This window comes from Narcine bancroftii, chromosome 2 (genome assembly GCF_036971445.1).
Source record: "Narcine bancroftii isolate sNarBan1 chromosome 2, sNarBan1.hap1, whole genome shotgun sequence".
NCBI lineage: Eukaryota > Metazoa > Chordata > Chondrichthyes > Torpediniformes > Narcinidae > Narcine > Narcine bancroftii.
In genome coordinates, this window is record NC_091470.1 from 80,185,782 (window position 1) to 80,202,719 (window position 16,938).

At 40.3% G+C, this 16,938-nt stretch overlaps 1 protein-coding gene across 6 annotated transcripts in view; it reads right to left on the reverse strand.

The window, feature by feature from the left end:
* LOC138753800 (regulator of microtubule dynamics protein 3-like) overlaps window positions 1–16,938 on the reverse strand; it is a 412,426-nt gene that overhangs the window by 255,306 nt on the left and 140,182 nt on the right. For all 6 annotated transcript variants that reach the window (XM_069917221.1, XM_069917223.1, XM_069917222.1 and 3 more), the window contains exon 5: window positions 5,943–6,045. In XM_069917221.1, the coding sequence (XP_069773322.1) occupies window positions 5,943–6,045 (103 nt within the window). The remainder of the gene's footprint in view (window positions 1–5,942; window positions 6,046–16,938) is intronic.

Consider the following 16,938-nt stretch of genomic DNA (forward strand, 5'->3'; position numbering starts at 1 on the left):
CTGGGAGTTGGCATGGACCCAATGGTCTGAGTGGGCTCTTAAAATAGGAAAATTTCAAGTAATTTAAAGTATCATTGTACAGTCCCTTGGATTTGACAACAGTCTTTTTCTCCTAACATTTTACTGCGACAAAGCAGCGCTCCACCTGATAACAAGATCTATCTTGATAAAAATGTATCATTCTCATCAAGGGTGGCACAGAGACCAAGAAATAGGAATAAAGCTGTTCAAATGGAAAAAATCACAACTTAGAGATACAGGTATCATGTTGGTTAAATTATTATAGCTATGACATCATCCACCCCCAAATTTGCTCAAGGAGTTTCCCCTCACACTCAAGATGTTTGCCTTCTGTAATGGAAAATTCTAACCTGTTTTTTTAAATTTGCTGCTCTTGGTTTTGCAAGGCTGAGAACCTGCTTGTGTTTTAGATTCAGCAGACATAAGCAAAATTCCACCGAGGGGCCAGAGATGCTGTTATCTGAAGAAAGGACATCTGTGTACCAAGAACATTTAATCTTCCTGCTTGTTTTGGTTACAGACTGTCAGAGACCTAGCCTTGATGTAGAATAAACCATTGTATTCAAAGTGATAAGCTGAAAATTATGTTACTAGTTAGAAACCTAGTATGCTAGCTTGCTTGCTCATCTTTCTTGCTGTGCTGGGAATAGGTGCTTGGGTAAGCAGTTTTTGGGTAATATAAGCCATGGTCCCGCTGCTGAAGAGAGAGACTCTCCGAGAGGTGGCAACATCTCTCAGCAAGAAGAAGAACTTCTGGAGTCCAACCAACGTCCCGGTCAGGGGAGGTGGAGAAGCTGCTACCAGCGCTCTGACAACCTACTACAAGTGTGCAGTCGTTGCCTCGTTTCGGCAGTTGGGACCAGTCCAAGCATTGATAAGTATAGTTGGGAAGGGCTTGCATATTGTAGTGTGAAATCAGCTTTTGAATTTGTAATAAACATTTGTATAATCTGAATTGCTCTTGGTGTGTGTGTCTATTTTCTTTCGGTAGTTCAAACACTCTGACCAATCTAAAACGAACAAAGTGAGAGGTACAAGTTTACCCAAGACAATTGGCACAGCGAGCAGGGTTGGTCTCAAGATGTTTTGCCGAAAGAAAGAGGTAGCCCTGAGCAGTTCTTGATTCCTGGATGGACTTCCAAAGACGATGGGTTTGGCATGTTGGCCAATACCTTGTCTTTGTTGGGACCACCCGTTAGTTGGGCTGAGAAGTTGGATGCATCAAGTGCACCTCTGGGAGAGCGAGTTGCCACTCTCCTTCGAGAAAGAAAATTTCCTGATTAAAAAAGGGACGCTGACGGATGGTTTTTGGTTGCTGGCCATAGCCTTATGCCACTCCGTTCAGCGTGAAGCAGAATCAGTACAAAGAGAAGTAGAATCTCAGCGCAAGAGAAAGCAATTAGAGGAGGAGCTAGAAGCCATGCGACAACGCTGCTCCATGATGAGCGAAATTGTTCGCACGAGTCAGGACAGAGCCAAAGAATTGGAAGATAAGCATGTCCAAACGATCTGCCGTAATATTAAACTCTGGCAGCAGCTCTGTGCAGATAAGGAAAGGCAAGGAGTAGAACCCGATCCATATCGTATTCGTTCCATGATAAGGAATGGTGATGATCCTGATGTAATTGAGGATTGGGATGGGAATATCTGGAATGATGACAATGGTAATGATGCAGATACTCCCCAGCATGTGTCTAACATACTACCCTCTCCACCACCTGCTGTTCACGCCTACCCCATAAGGCAGCAGACTTCCCAAACAGACAGAAGGGATGATGATGTAAGGGTAGAGATTGAAGGGATAGATACCCCGGTCTCCCACGTGGATCCAGGGGAAAATACCCAAACCCCTGCTTATGCTCTATGGCCTACTCCCTCTACGGGATGGCCTCGACCTCCTCCCTTAGACTGGGTGGATGTCCCTGCGGGCCAAAGTGGGAACAGGGGTTGGAAGCAGTCAATGATGCGTGACTTCTTTGTAAAAGAGCTGGCTGCCATTGGAGATCGATTTAGGCAAAAGGCAGGAGAAACTCTGGCAGCCTGGCTCCTGCGTGTCTGGGAACAAGGAGGGGGTAATGTATTTTTAACTCCTGAGGAATTGTTGGGATTAGGAACATTGTCTACTGATATCAGGGTCACTGCTGAGCTGCGGGGTAGAGGGAGAGAGGTGGATTACTTACTTACTACTCTAGGGGATGCCCTGCTACGAGTATACCCATCACCAGTAGATTGGGATTTACATTTGCAGAACAATTGGAGAACCCCAGAGGAGGGTATAGCAGTAATTCGTCAACAGGCCCTGGCCTCTGCCTTGTCTGCAAGGCGTTTGAGGCTGTGGGTACACGGGGGGAGCCCTGATGAAGAGATATTCACGGCCGGAATGCATACCAGATTGGTTCATTCTGCCCTACCTACTACACGGGGGCTGGTTCTGTCCGTAACTAGTCCACTAATTGGGTACCCTGTGTCTGAGGCGGTGCATGCCTTATCTGGGCTTCGAGAATTAGAACTGGGAGGTAAAATCCACTCATGTACATCCCAGGTTAAATCAGACAAACAGGATGAAAAGAGAGGGGCTGCTGCTAATAACGGACCGACAAGAAAGGACCTTTTTCTAACCTTGTTAAAGTTAGGTGTACCTAAAAGTGATATTGATGGGAAACCTACTGCAGTCCTTTATGCCCTTTATAAGAGAAAAGCAGGGGAACATCATCCCCAGCTGCTGAGTCCTCCTGACCCAGTTGTGCCCTCTGCTCCCCCTGCTGCTTCTATCGAGCAGGCTTCTCCTGCTCCAGTTACCGTGATGAGGTACAACAAATGGTTAACAAGGCTCTAATGGATAATAGTGGCATGTGGGCCTGGAAGCCCCCGAACCCTACTAAAGCATGAAGGTGTGGGCAGGGTTCCCGTGTCTACACCATTGAGATACAGCGGATACACGGGGACCCACGGCCCTATAAACCGTTAACAATCCATTGGGGAGGGGGTAATGACCACCAATATTTGGCCTTGGTCGATACCGGTGCGGAGCACTCGGTGATTCCGGGTAACCCCGACCTCTGGACTGGACTGACCTTTCGAATAGAGGGGTTGGGAGGGGCGGTCACCCTGGCAAAGGAAATAAAAGTCTGTGCCACGGTGGGTGATAGCCCTTCCCCTATCTGGTTACATGCCCTGGTGGCTGCTACTGACGAGTGTATCCTGGGTATTAATATGTTGGCCAGTACGGCCCTTAATACTAGCCAAGGGGGATTTGCATTTGGAATTCGGACTATTACAAAAAAACTAGTAGTGGGTCAAGCTAAGTGGGATCCTGTGATGGTGCCCCCCCCCCCCCCCCATGAAACCAGTGTGCATTCCACAATATCACCTCCCTGGAGGGCAAGAAGAGATTAGTGCCACCATTGATGCTTTGCAAGAAGAAGGGGTAGTGAGGCCCGCAACGTTGCCCTTTAATAGCCCTGTTTGGCCAGTCCAGAAGCCGGACGGCTCCTGGAGAATGACAGTTGATTATCGCTTTTTGAACAAACATGCCCCACCACTCGCTTCAGCAGTTCCGGACATTGTTACCCTTATTGAAAACATTGCTACTGGGAACTCAGGAACATGGTATGCTGTCATTGATCTTGCTAACGCCTTCTTCAGTATTCTTATAGCTGAGGACTCACAGGATCAGTTCGCCTTTACCTGGAAGGGGCGCCAGTATACCTTCACTCGCCTCCCTCAGGGTTATGTATACTCTCCCACTATTTGCCACAGCCTAATTACCCATGATCTGGAGACAGTGCCAGTATCGCCTTCCCTCTCAATTCACCATTATATTGATGATGTGATGATCCAAGGGGCCACGGAAGAGATGGTACAGGAAGGTTTGGAGAGTGTCCAAGATACCCTGATGCAAAGAGGGTGGGCCATTAACCCTGCCAAGGTACAGGGCCCATCCCAGACAGTTATTTTCCTTGGAATTCAGTGGCATGCTGGAGAACAAGTGGTTCCCGATAAAGTTCATAATAAAATTGCAGATTTGTTCCACTCCTACTAACAAACAAGAGATCCAGCGTTTCCTGGGCTTATTGGGATACTGGCGACGCCATATTCCACACTTGGCATTGCTTTTACATCCTCTGTATAAGGTTACCCGAAAGAAAACAGACTTTGTATGGGGTGACGATCAGGAAAGGGCGTTCCAGTCCGCCAAGCAGGCTATTCTTCAGGCCCAGCCCATTGCTCCCCGCATTCCAGATACCCCCTACGAACTACAGGTCTCCGTTACTGATGATGTGGCCTGCTGGAGCCTCTGGCAGAAACAAGAGGGTCGCCGAGTCCCGCTGGGATTCTGGTCACGTACCATGCCTGAGGCTGCCACTCGTTATTCTGCTTTTGAACAACAGTTGCTAGCCTGTTACTGGGCCCTGCTGGAGACTGAAAGAATGACAGGTGATGCAGATGTTCAATTGAGACCTGTACTTCCAATAATGAATTGGGTTCTGGCTAATGATGCTAATCTAAAAATCGGTTGGGCGCAGCAGTCTTCTATTGTTAAATGGAAGTGGTATATTCAGAGTCGTGCAACCAGAGGGCCTGAAGGGGTGGGCCGCATACACGAACAGTCTCGTCATGAGGACATTGAATCTGCCTTGCTCCCTCCTTCTTTGTTCCAGGTTCTCCGTTTTACGCTCCTGGTGATCTGGCTTAACAGCTGCTTTGGTGCCAACAATTGGATTTGTAATAATGAGGACGTTCCGAGTGAGTTGCCCATGGGAGACACGGTCTGAGGCATTACATCAAGGAAGTCCTCAGTCACCCGCCTCAAGTGCAGCTTATATAGATATGTTATTGTTCAGCATGTTTCAAAATCTGTTTGTGAGCTCCAGTGTCTAGGTATTGTGGCCAACAAGGATAGTTTGAGCCTTGGTTGGAATCCTTTTTCATGGTTAGTTGGTACATTTGGGGGGTTGGGCCACACTATTCTCCGTTGGTTGCTCGCTTTATTGCTTGTTTTTGTGATTATTGTAGTTTTAATTTCTCTTTTACGCTCTTTTTGTACTCTTATGCTTGTCAAGTCTCGTGTCTGACAGCCTGTGACCAAGGGTTTTTTTTAATTTGCTGCTCTTGGTTTTGCAAGGCTGAGAAACTGCTTGTGTTTTAGAATCAGCAGACATAAGCAAAATTCCACCGAGGGGCCAGAGATGCTGTTATCTGAAGAAAGGACATCTGTGTACTGAAAACATTTAATCTTCCTGCTTGTTTTGGTCACAGACTGTCAGAGTCCTAGCCCTGATGTAGAATAAACGATTGTATTCAAAATGATAAGCTGAAAATTATGTTACTAGTTAGAAACCTAGTATGCTAGCTTGCTTGTTTATCTTTCTTGCTGTGCTGGGAATAGGTGCTTGGGTAAGCAGTTTTTGGGTAATATAAGCCATGGTCCCGCTGCTGAAGAGAGAGACTCTCCAAGAGGTGGCAACGTCTCTCAGCAAGAAGAAGAAGAACTTCTAGGGTCCAGCCAACGTCCTGGTCAGGGGAGGTGGAGAAACTGCTACCGGCGCCCTGACAGTCTACTACAAGTGTGCAGTCGTTGCCTTGCTTCGGCAGTTGGGACCAGTCCAAGTGTTGATAAGTATAGTTGGGAAGGGCTTGCATATTGTAGTGTGAAATGGAAAAAATTATGATCACTAAAGTGAATTTTCTCAAAAGGGGGAAATTATTCTCTTGTATTTCGCAACTTAGAGATACAGGTATCATGTTGGTTAAATTATTATAGCTATGACATCATCCACCCCCAAATTTGCTCAAGGAGTTTCCCCTCACACTCAAGATGTTTGCCTTCCCAAGTTCATGTGGCCCAAATTGTCTTGACAGCTTTCTTAATGAAGATAAATTCACTTCCAAATTAGATGCAGCTCTAGACAACCACTTACCGAGGTCTAAATAGGAGAACTTCTCATTTTCATTTTCAGACATCTCCACCATATCACAATATGCTCGAGCGAGTCGCCAGCAGAAGTCTGGCCTCGAACTACACTGCAAATAAAAAGGCATGCAATAAATTTGGACACTTAAAACAATGTTTGAAATTGATATTAAGCAAACTTTACTTGCTAGAAAATAGCACAATTTTTTTTCTGCTGCAGATTATTATTGATAAATGACAGCTTGTCAAAACAAGTTTTTAAATACATCTACGTTTCATCAATCATATGGTTTTAGTTGTTGACTGGATCAAAGAATTTGACTGGGTCAAAGAATTTGACTGGGTCAAAGAATCTGATTCATCAAAAACTGCCAAAAGACTAATCACCTGCATCTTTTTTCATTTTATATCTTTGTGTTTAATTAAAAAACATAGACACATATAACACAAGACAGATATTTTGTACTTCTCAAATAATACCTTAATTATACATAGTATAAATTGTGTGAACTCTTCTCAATCAAACCCATTTTATCAAAATATCTAAAAAAAATGCAAAAAAAATAAGAACCCATCCCCTCATTAATCAAACCCTTCTCTGTAAACAAGGTTAACTTGCATATCTAATATACATAGGAAATTAAATACGACATTCAGAAACAGACAATGCTGCTCAGAAGCATCCAAACACCCTAATTCTTTAAATTCTTCATCTGTATCTCACAGACAAGAATTGCATCAATAATAAGTAAAATTATATATTTGACAATTCATTATCCAGTAGTGCCAAGAGACAAATCAGACATGAACAAGTTTACTTTTCTGGCATTGATTTGAAGGACCCTGCTCTATTTCCAGGAACTTCAATGACTTTTATAGAATATAATGCTACGTAATAGATGTAGGATTGCCAATTGCTGACAGTAAAATACAAATTAATGGCTGTGCAATTATGGAAGGGTTTGTCTAGTTTAGACTGATGTTGATTTAATCAATGAAATTAATGATTATGCTGGGATGATTTGCAGATACCCAAGAACTATGGGGTGCCCATGACAAATGTTGTCTGGCAATAACAGGCAAGCTGATAAAAATTCTATTAGCCCAGATTTCTCTGAAATCATGTGACTAACAGGAATTAGGGTAATCTAAACTAAAAATACCCCAGGGGATGTGGACACGTTTCTGTGATTAGTCCACAATATGATGCAACATGAAGATAGACATTGCATGATGCTGATGGGATAATGATCGATACTGTTTGCCATAAACAAGAAGACAGTTTTGTGATTGGTTATCATCACATAGGGTTAGAGCATACCAGCCTATGCATTTGAATGTTCGAAGAGCTCATCAATCCTCGGTGAAAGGGCTGGACCTTCCACAAGCTTGTGCATCAAATAAAGGGAATTGGCTGAAGAAGACGAGCCCAGATCCTTCATTCCTAAGGAGAGTAAACTGCTGATTGAGATCTCACCTCAAGAACATGGATGAGAGGGGAGTCACGTGATGGAGTAGTGGCCGGTAGGGGAACTCCAGCCCTCTCCAGAAAAGTTAAAAAAAGGTAGAGAAAAAACCAAGTCACTAACACAGAAACCATAACAAATTGAAAGTGAAAGTGTGGAGAAAATGGCAGCAAAGAAAGAAAAACCAAAAACAATGGGAAGAAAAGAAGAAGGAAGGACGTCGGAGGAGGAAGGTGAAGGCCTTACCGGTACGAGGAGGCCCGCCGTGGAGAGAGAAGCCTGCTCCCTGAGGTCAGTGGAAACCCCGAACTCAGGACTACAAAGATGGCTCACGGAGCCAAACAAAAGTACGCAACTGCGCATGAGCGATGATTCGCGCATGCGCGATGCACAAGACAAAAACACCGACGGGAGGGGGGGACCAGCTGAGGAGTAAATCTCCACAGCTGAAACAGACAAGTATAACACAACAGCAAGACTCTCAACAAGAAAACATAGAAAATAACAAGAACAAGAAGGAAGAGAATAAAAATAGGAAATCAAAGAAACAACAGATGACCAACTCAGAGAAAGACGACCAATACCAAGACACTTTTAATAAAAATAAGAAGAATAAAAATACCCAACAAAATAAAATAAACAACCCAACAAGAAAATCAGAAGAGACAGAGGTAAAAGACACAGATCCTGGAGTGGAACCAGAAGAAGAGGAGGGAGAACACAGAGAAATGGAAGATGAAGGGAAGGGCAAGTACATGGATATTTTTTTTTTAAAGAATATATGGAAACAGTAAAAGAATGGCAGACGCAAGAATTCAGTGAAATAAAAAGAAGAATAAAAAGTACAGAAGAAAAAATGAATAGATTAGAGATGATCATGACAGAAATAGGAAAAATAGACAAGGTGGAAGAACTAGAAACAGCCATAGAAATGGAGGTAGATGACTTAAAAAAGAAATTAGAAGAATCTGATAAAAAAAGTTAAAGAAACACAGGAGCTGTTAGCTCAGAAGATAAATATAATGGAAAATTATAATAGAAGAAACAATATAAAGATAGTGGGCCTTAAGGAAGATGAAGAAGGCAAAAATATGAAAGAATTTATAAAAGAATGGATCCCCAGGGTCCTGGGAAGACCAGAATTACAGGAAGAAATGGAAATACAAAGGGCACACAGAACATTAGCCCCTAAACCACCACAACAAAAACCAAGATCCATTCTAGTAAAATTCCTAAGATATACAACAAGAGAAAATGTATTGGAGAAGGCAATGAAAAAAAGAAAAGAAGACAAAAAACCACTGGAATACAAGGGTCAAAAAAATTTTTTCTGTCCAGATATAAGTTTTGAACTCCTGAAGAAGAGCAAGGAGTTTAATGCAGCAAAAATGACCCTATGGAAAAAAGGTTTTAAATTTATGTTAAAATACCCAGCGGTACTTAAAATAGTTATCCCGGGGCAGCAAAGCAAACAATTTTCGGATCCGGAAAAAGCACGAAAATTTGCAGAACAACTACAAAACAGACAGAGAGATGAAGAGATGTAACAAGAACAAAAATGACAACAAACTATATAAAATAAGAGTATAAGTAAGAATTAAGAAGGGAAAGAAAGAAAGAAAGAAAGGAGGGAATTAAGAGAGTGACCTTTGGTATATATGAAGATTAAAATCTTTTCTGTGGGGGGCTGGGTGGGGAAGAATAACAGTCACTGCGAAATCAGTTGACGCTTGCGAGCGGATTAGCAAATCCAAATGGAGAGGGGAGATGCGGTTGCCCGACAAGCCACAAAGGGCAACTCAGAAAGGGGAGGGACTATTGGGGTTAAAGGAATTTTAGATATGAGAATAGTGGAAATATTTTATGTTTTAGAAATGTTGTCTTATAATGTGTTCAAAAAAAGAAAGAAATGGACAAGAAGTGAAGGTGGTGATGAGGAAATGGAAAGGAAAGATAAACAAAGTATGATATGACTATGTTGACCTATATGACTTTAAATATTAATGGAATACATAACCAAATCAAAAGGAAGAAACTGTTAAATTTACTGAAAAAAGAAAAAATTGACATAGCATTCATACAAGAAACACATCTAACTGAAATGGAACACAAGAATTTAAAGAGAGATTGGATAGGACATGTAACAGCAGCATCATATAATTCAAAAGCCAGAGGAGTAGCTATATTAATCAATAAAAATGTACCAATCAAAATAGAAGAGGAAATAATAGATTCAGCAGGGGGATATGTAATGATAAAATGTCAGATATATTTAGAATTTTGGAATTTACTCAATGTATACTCACCTAATGAAGAAGATCAAAAATTTATGCAAGATATCTTTTTGAAGATAGCAGATATGCAAGGGAACATACTAATAGGAGGGGATTTTAACCTTAATTTGGATAAAACTGGAAAAAAAACTAACAGAAAGAACAAAGTAACCAAATTTATAATTAAATCGATGCAAGAAATGCAACTTTTGGATATATGGAGGAAACAACACCCAAAGGAAAAGGAATATTCATATTATTCGGGTAGACACAAAACATACCCAAGGATAGACCTATTCCTGTTATCAGTCCACATTCAAGGGAGAGTTAGGAAAACGGAATATAAAGCTAGACTATTATCGGATCACTCACCCCTGTTATTGGAAATAGAGCTAGAGGACATCCCACCAAGAATGTATAGATGGAGATTAAACTCCATGCTACTTAAAAGATAGGATTTTAGAGAATTCATTGAACGACAAATTAAAATGTACTTTCAAATAAATACGGAATCAGTTGAAGATAAGTTTATACTATGGGATACAATGAAAGCGTTCATCAGAGGGCAAATAATAAGTTATGTAACTAAGATGAAGAAGGACTACAATCGGGAAACAGAACAGTTGGAAAGGGAAATAGCAAATACAGAAAAAGAATTAGCAATAAAGGAAGATACAACTGAAAGAAGAGAATTGGCAGACAAAAAAATAAAATATGAAACAATACAAACATATAAGGTGGAGAAGAACATAATGAAGACAAAACAGAAATATTATGAGCTAGGAGAAAAAATGCACAAAATTCTAGCGTGGCAGCTTAAGACAGAACAAACTAAAAGAATGGTATTGGCATTAAGGAAAAAGGACAAACAAATCACATATAATCCAACGGAGATAAATGAAAATTTCAGGGAATTCTATGAACAACTATATCAAACTGAAAATGAAGGGAAAGAAGACAAAATAGATGAATTTCTAACTAAAATTGAACTACTGAAATTACATACAGAGGAGCAAAATAAATTAATAAACCATTTGAAATAGAAGAATTACAGGAGATATTAAAAAAAACTACCGAACAATAAAACACCAGGAGAGGATGGATTTCCAATAGAATTCTATAAAACATTTAAAGACTTATTAATTCCTCCCCTCCTGGAAGTAATCAACCAGATTGATAAAACACAAAACATACCAGATTCATGCAAAACAGCAATAATTACAGTAATACCAAAGACAGGGAAAGATCCACTTGCACCAGCATCATATAGACCAATATCTCTACTTAACACAGATTATAAGATAATAGCTAAACTATTAGCAAAAAGATTGGCCGACTATGTACCAAAAATAATAAATCTAGACCAAACTGGATTTATTAAAAAAAGATGAACAACGGACAATATCTGCAAATTTATTAACTTAATTCATGCAGTAGAAGGAAATAAAACTCCAACAGTAGCAGTTCCTTTAGACGCAGAGAAGGCCTTTGACAGAGTAGAATGGAATTATTTATTCAAAGTACTACAAAAATTCAGCCTACCAGAGCAATATATTAATTGGATTAAAGCATTATACAAGGAGCCATTGGCGAAAGTGACAGTAAATGGATATACATCAAAACAATTTAACTTAAATAGATCAACAAGGCAGGGATGTCTACTATCTCCCTCACTGTTTGTGTTAGCTATAGAACCACTAGCAGAACTGATAAGAACAGAAAATAAAATAAGAGGGATAAAAATAAAAGAGAAGGAATATAAAATCAGTCTATTTGCAGATGACGTTATAATATACTTAACAGAACCAGAAATATCAATAAAAGAATTACATAGGAAATTGAAGGAATATGGAGAAGTATCGGGGTACAAGATCAATGCAAATAAAAGTGAAGCAATGCCAATGAATAATGCGGATTTCACAAAGTTTAAGAAAGAATCACCATTTAGATGGCAAACACAAGAAATGTGATACCTAGGTATACAACTAAATAAAAATCTTGGCCATCTAAATTACTAAATTATCATCCATTAATGAAAAATTACAAGACGACTTAGAGCATTGGAAAGACACTGATAGGAAGGATAAACTGTATTAAAGTGAACATTTTCCCAAGGATACAATACCTATTTCAGTCATTACCAATTCACCTAACAGAGAAATTCTTCAAGGAGCTAAAAAAAATAATAAAGAAATTCTTATGGAAAGGGGGTAACCGAGGATAGCACTAGATAAATTAACAGAATGGTACAAACAAGGCGGCTTACAACTACCAAACTTTAAGAATTATTATAGAGCCGCACAATTAAGATACCTATCAGATTTTTATCAAACAAGGGAAAAACCAGATTGGACCAGATTAGAACTAGATAAAATAGGGGAGAAGATACCTGAACATATACTATATAAATAGGATGAAAAATTGGTGCAACGTAGGAATTCACCGGTATTGCGTCATCTGCTCAACTTTTGGAAGAAGATTCACGTAGAAAGGAATAAAACAAATGATCAACTACCAAAACTAAGATTGACAGAAAATCAACTAATCCCTTTCATAATAGATAACCTTTCCTTCAGAGAATGGGAGAGAAAAGGGATCAAAAGAATAGAAAATTGTTTTTCGGGAAATAAATTATTATCCTTTGAACAAATGAAGGATAAATATAATATAACTCACGATACAATGTTTGCATACCACCAACTGAAAACCTACTTGAAGGACAAATTGGGAAACAGTCTGAGGTTACCAGAAGGAAGCAATTTTGAATATGTGATTACAGACACAATGATAATTAAAAAATTTGTAACAAACATGTACATCAAACTGCAAGAAAAGGAGAATGAGGAAACAAACAGTAAACCTAAACAAAATGGGAACAAGATCTAAACATAAAGATAAAGAATGAAACATGGGAAAAGCTATGGTCCTGAACTATGAGAAATACAATAAACACGAGGTTACGCATGATACAATATAACTGGATACACAGGCTATACATCACACCTCAAAAGTTAAATAAATGGGACCCAACACTATCAGACAGATGATTTCGCTGTAAAAAGGAAATGGGAACAACAATTCATGCAAGTTGGACATGTGAGAAAGTGAAAAATTTTTGGGAAGATCGAAACCAGATATTAAATAAAATCACAAAAAGCAATATACCAAAAAATCCAGAGATCTTCCTCCTAAGTAATATAAGAAACAAAGAATTTGGACTCAATTTGGATGGAGCACAAAAAAGATTTGTTATGATAGATCTAGCTGTAGCAAAAAAATGTATCATGTCAACCTGGAAATTAGAAGACAACTTGAGAATACAACAATGGTACATAGAAATGAATAAATTTATTCCATTAGAAAAAATAACATATGATTTAAGAAATAACATCACAATATTCGAACAAATATGGGAGCCATACATGAAATACAATAGAGAAATCCTACCATGGACTTCAACCACCCAAAATGACAGAAGGAGAAGACAACGAATAGAACTGACTCAGTAAAATTTCTTGTTTATTTTTATTAAGTGACAACATTGTTTAACGGGTTTAATGTATCTTATAGATTGAACTTCAAATAAATGGGAAAGGGGGTGAGGGAGGGAGGGAAGGGAGGGGGGAAATGGGGGAAAAATTACACTATATATTCAAGAGAAAAAATGTCTGTATGTATCTTGGTCAATATGGTTTATAGTGTGAAAAATAAAGAATTTAAAAAAAAAAGAACATGGATGAGATATTGATACAGATCCTCCACAAATTTTGCCAGCCAGCCACAAGCCCAATATCTTGCAAACACCCTGGAAGGAGGCTAACAGACTGCAGGGTTCCTCCTGTAGATAACTGGCCAAATTGGGATAAGGTAACCAGACACCTTTTACACAAGTCTGTGAAGGAGGCTCCGCATGGTTCAGCAGTTGTAGATGTATTCTTGGGCAAGTGATGGACTCCAGTGGGTGAGTGTATAATTGAGAATTTAAAAATCAGGAGTTGAGCTGAGTGGGTGAGAGATGTACATTAAGTCACCCTCTACCACCACTATCCTCTGCCTGGCAAAACTTGTCCTCACCCTCAATAACATTTTCAACTCATCCAACTTTCTCCAAATTAAAGGAGTAGCCATTGGTACCTGCATGGGTTCCAGCTAGGTCTGCCTGTTTGTAGGCTTTGTGGAGCAATGCATGCTGCAAGCCTACACAATTAAGACCCTCCCAACTCTTCCTCCGGTATATAGATGACTACATCGGGGCTGCCTCATACACCTACGATGAGCTTGTCAACTTCATCCACTTTGCACCCAACATCCACCCTGACCTCAAACTCACCTGGTCCATCTCCAATATCACTCTCCCCTTCCTGGATCTCTCTGGCTCCATCTCAGGAGACAAGGCTGATATGCCATAAGCAAGGACCAGTCTTGTATCATACTATAGGCTTTTATTAACAGAAGAAGCCACCTCTACTGACCAGTGGACTAAGTTGCACCATCAGTAGGCTGGAGTCTATCTACAGTCATAACCAGTAGCAAGCAGTCAGCATAATATATTACATCACTACATTCACCACCACCCCCCCCCCCTCCAAAATGAACCAATTTTAAGTAATAGTAAAAAAAACCAGGGAATCAAAAGGGTTAAAAGCACCACAGAAGGAGAGGGAAAAATCAGGTCAAAAAAATCTGTGAGAAATGCAACAATTAAAACTTATCATAAGTAAGTCGTTGGGGTGACCTTGAAACTCTCTGAGACCGAAGCTAAACAACTGGAGAGGGCTCCTGTAAGCTAATAAGAGAAGCTGCTTTTTCAGCAGATAAGAAGTGATTGGTAGCAGGTGTTGTTTGGGGTAAGTCTCTGTGTGTTACAGACTGAATTGCAGGGACAGAAATATGCTGCTCTGAGGAGGGCAAAGGGAGATTAGTGGAAGTGGGAAAATGGTTGGAAGCTGCAGGCAGAACCCCAGGCGAAGCAAGATCCCTGAGGGAAACAGAGTCTTGTCTCCCATCAGGAAAAGCAATTTGAGCATATTGCGGGTTAGCATGAAGCAATTGTACACACTCGACTAATTGATCCACCTTGCTCTGTCTAACATGCTTTCTCAGCAAGACTTCTCCAGGTCTAGAAAGCCAGGCCGGCAAGGTCTATCCAGTCTTCAACTTTCTGGGAAAAGAAAACAAACGTTGATGAAGTGCTTCATTAGTTGATGTGCAAAGTAAGGTATGGATAGAGTTCAAAGCTTTAGGTAACACTTCTTGCTAGCGGCTGGCAGGGAGACCTTTAGATCTGAGTGCCATGGTAATAGCTTTCCAAATTCTACCATTGCTACGTTCAACTTGCCCATTCCCCCGAGGGTTGTAACTGGTAGTGAGAGTTATGACAATGCTTCTGTCAAGAAGATATTGCCGAAGCTCTGAGCTCATAAAGGTTGAACCTTTGTCGCTATGAATGAAATTCGAATAACCAAAAGTACTAAAAATTTAATCAAGACATCTAATTACAGAACCAGCAGAAACATCAGTACAAGGAATAGCAAAAGAGAAACGATAAAATTCATTAATAACACTAAGAAAGTAAAAGTTTCTGTTATTTGAAGGCAGTGGCCCTTTAAAATCTACACTGAGGCATTCATCAACGAGGAAGGTGAGGGTTTGTAATAACATGGTTGGCATTCAGCACAGACAGGGCATCGTCCAGTTAGGGTTCTCACATCCTTTAATGTGTAGGGCAGATTGAGAGATTTCACAGTGATAAAGTCTGGTGACCCCCGGGTGGCACAGTTCTTCATGAAGAACTTTTAATCGGTCTAACTGCAGACTCGCACAAGATGCGCAAGATAGATCAGGAGGATCATTGAATTTTCCTGGACGATAGGGTATGTCATAGTCAAAAGTAGAAAGTTCGATGCGCCATTGCATAATCTTATCATTTTTAATCTTAGTGTTGAACATGAAGGCAACAGATTTCTGATCAGTTAACAAGGTGAACTTCCTGCCAGCTAAGAAGTGTCTCCAGTAGCGGATAGCTTCTATAATAGCTTGAGCTTCCTTTTCAATGGACGAGTGTCTTAATTCGGGCCCATGTAACGTGCAAGAAGGCTACAGGTTTGCAGGCTTGATTTAGTGTGGCAGCTAGAGCAAAATCAAATGCATCTAATTCCACTTGAAAAGGAAAATCCTCATCAATTGCAGACATGGAGGACTTGGCTATATCCTGTTTAATGTTTTCAAAAGCTTGGAGGGCCTCATTACTCAAAGGAAAATTGGCATTTTTAAAAAGAGGTCATGCTTTGTCAGCGTCGTGTAGTACCCATTGGGCGTAATAGGAGAAAAACCCTAAAAAACGCTTGAGGGCCTTTTGCATTGTTGGAGGGGGTAGCTCCATGAGTGGATGCATTCTCTCAGGGTCAAGACTGATTTCTCCTTTACTCACTAGGTAGTCTAATATTGGCAGGCTTTTCGTGCAGTGCACACATTTGTCATTATTCAGGGTTAAATGCAAGGTTTTGGCTCTACTTGGAGAAACCATTGTAAATTCCCGATCATGATCATTAGGTCTTTGCCACAGATAGTACATTGTCCAGATAAGGAAAAGTGGCCTGCAACTTATAGGTATCCACTAACTTATCCATCTTTGAAAAATGGACACCCCATTAGTGACGCCAAAAGGAATTCTCTTAAAATGGAAGAGTTTGCCATTTGCCTCAAAAGCAGTAAACTGCCTTTCATCCTTATGGATGGTGTTACAGAGTTCTGTATTGTGTATTGGCCTATGTGTTGTGTGGTTTTGTGTTGGAAAGTGTTGGACAGTTTGCATTAGAGAGCCAAGGTGAAGGTGAACTGCTGAGAGAGTGGGAGACAGACTGGGCATGTGCAGAAGATAATCTAGAAATTTCTGGACTTGGAAGACAAACCACCACTGGACGTGGCTGTGAAGTGGAAGGAGGCCCAAGCAGAGTAATTGTCTGGGAGACAGTTTAGAATGTTGGGCATTTTAAGAGGGATGAACATTCCGAAGGCAGCCAGAAGGATCTGGACCAAGCCAGTTGTTCCTCTCTCTGCAAGCAACATAAGACGACAACTTCGAATTTTTCTCTCTCTCTCACTCAAAGATCTTTTGTTTACGATCTTTGCTTCGGTTGAGATCGAAGTTTTGTGAATCTTGTGTGTTTTGTGTCTAAGTTTTTCTGTGGGCTGGTTGGAAATATAACTTACACTTTAATTACATATGTTACATTTAGGCTGGGGAATTTATTAGTTTTACATT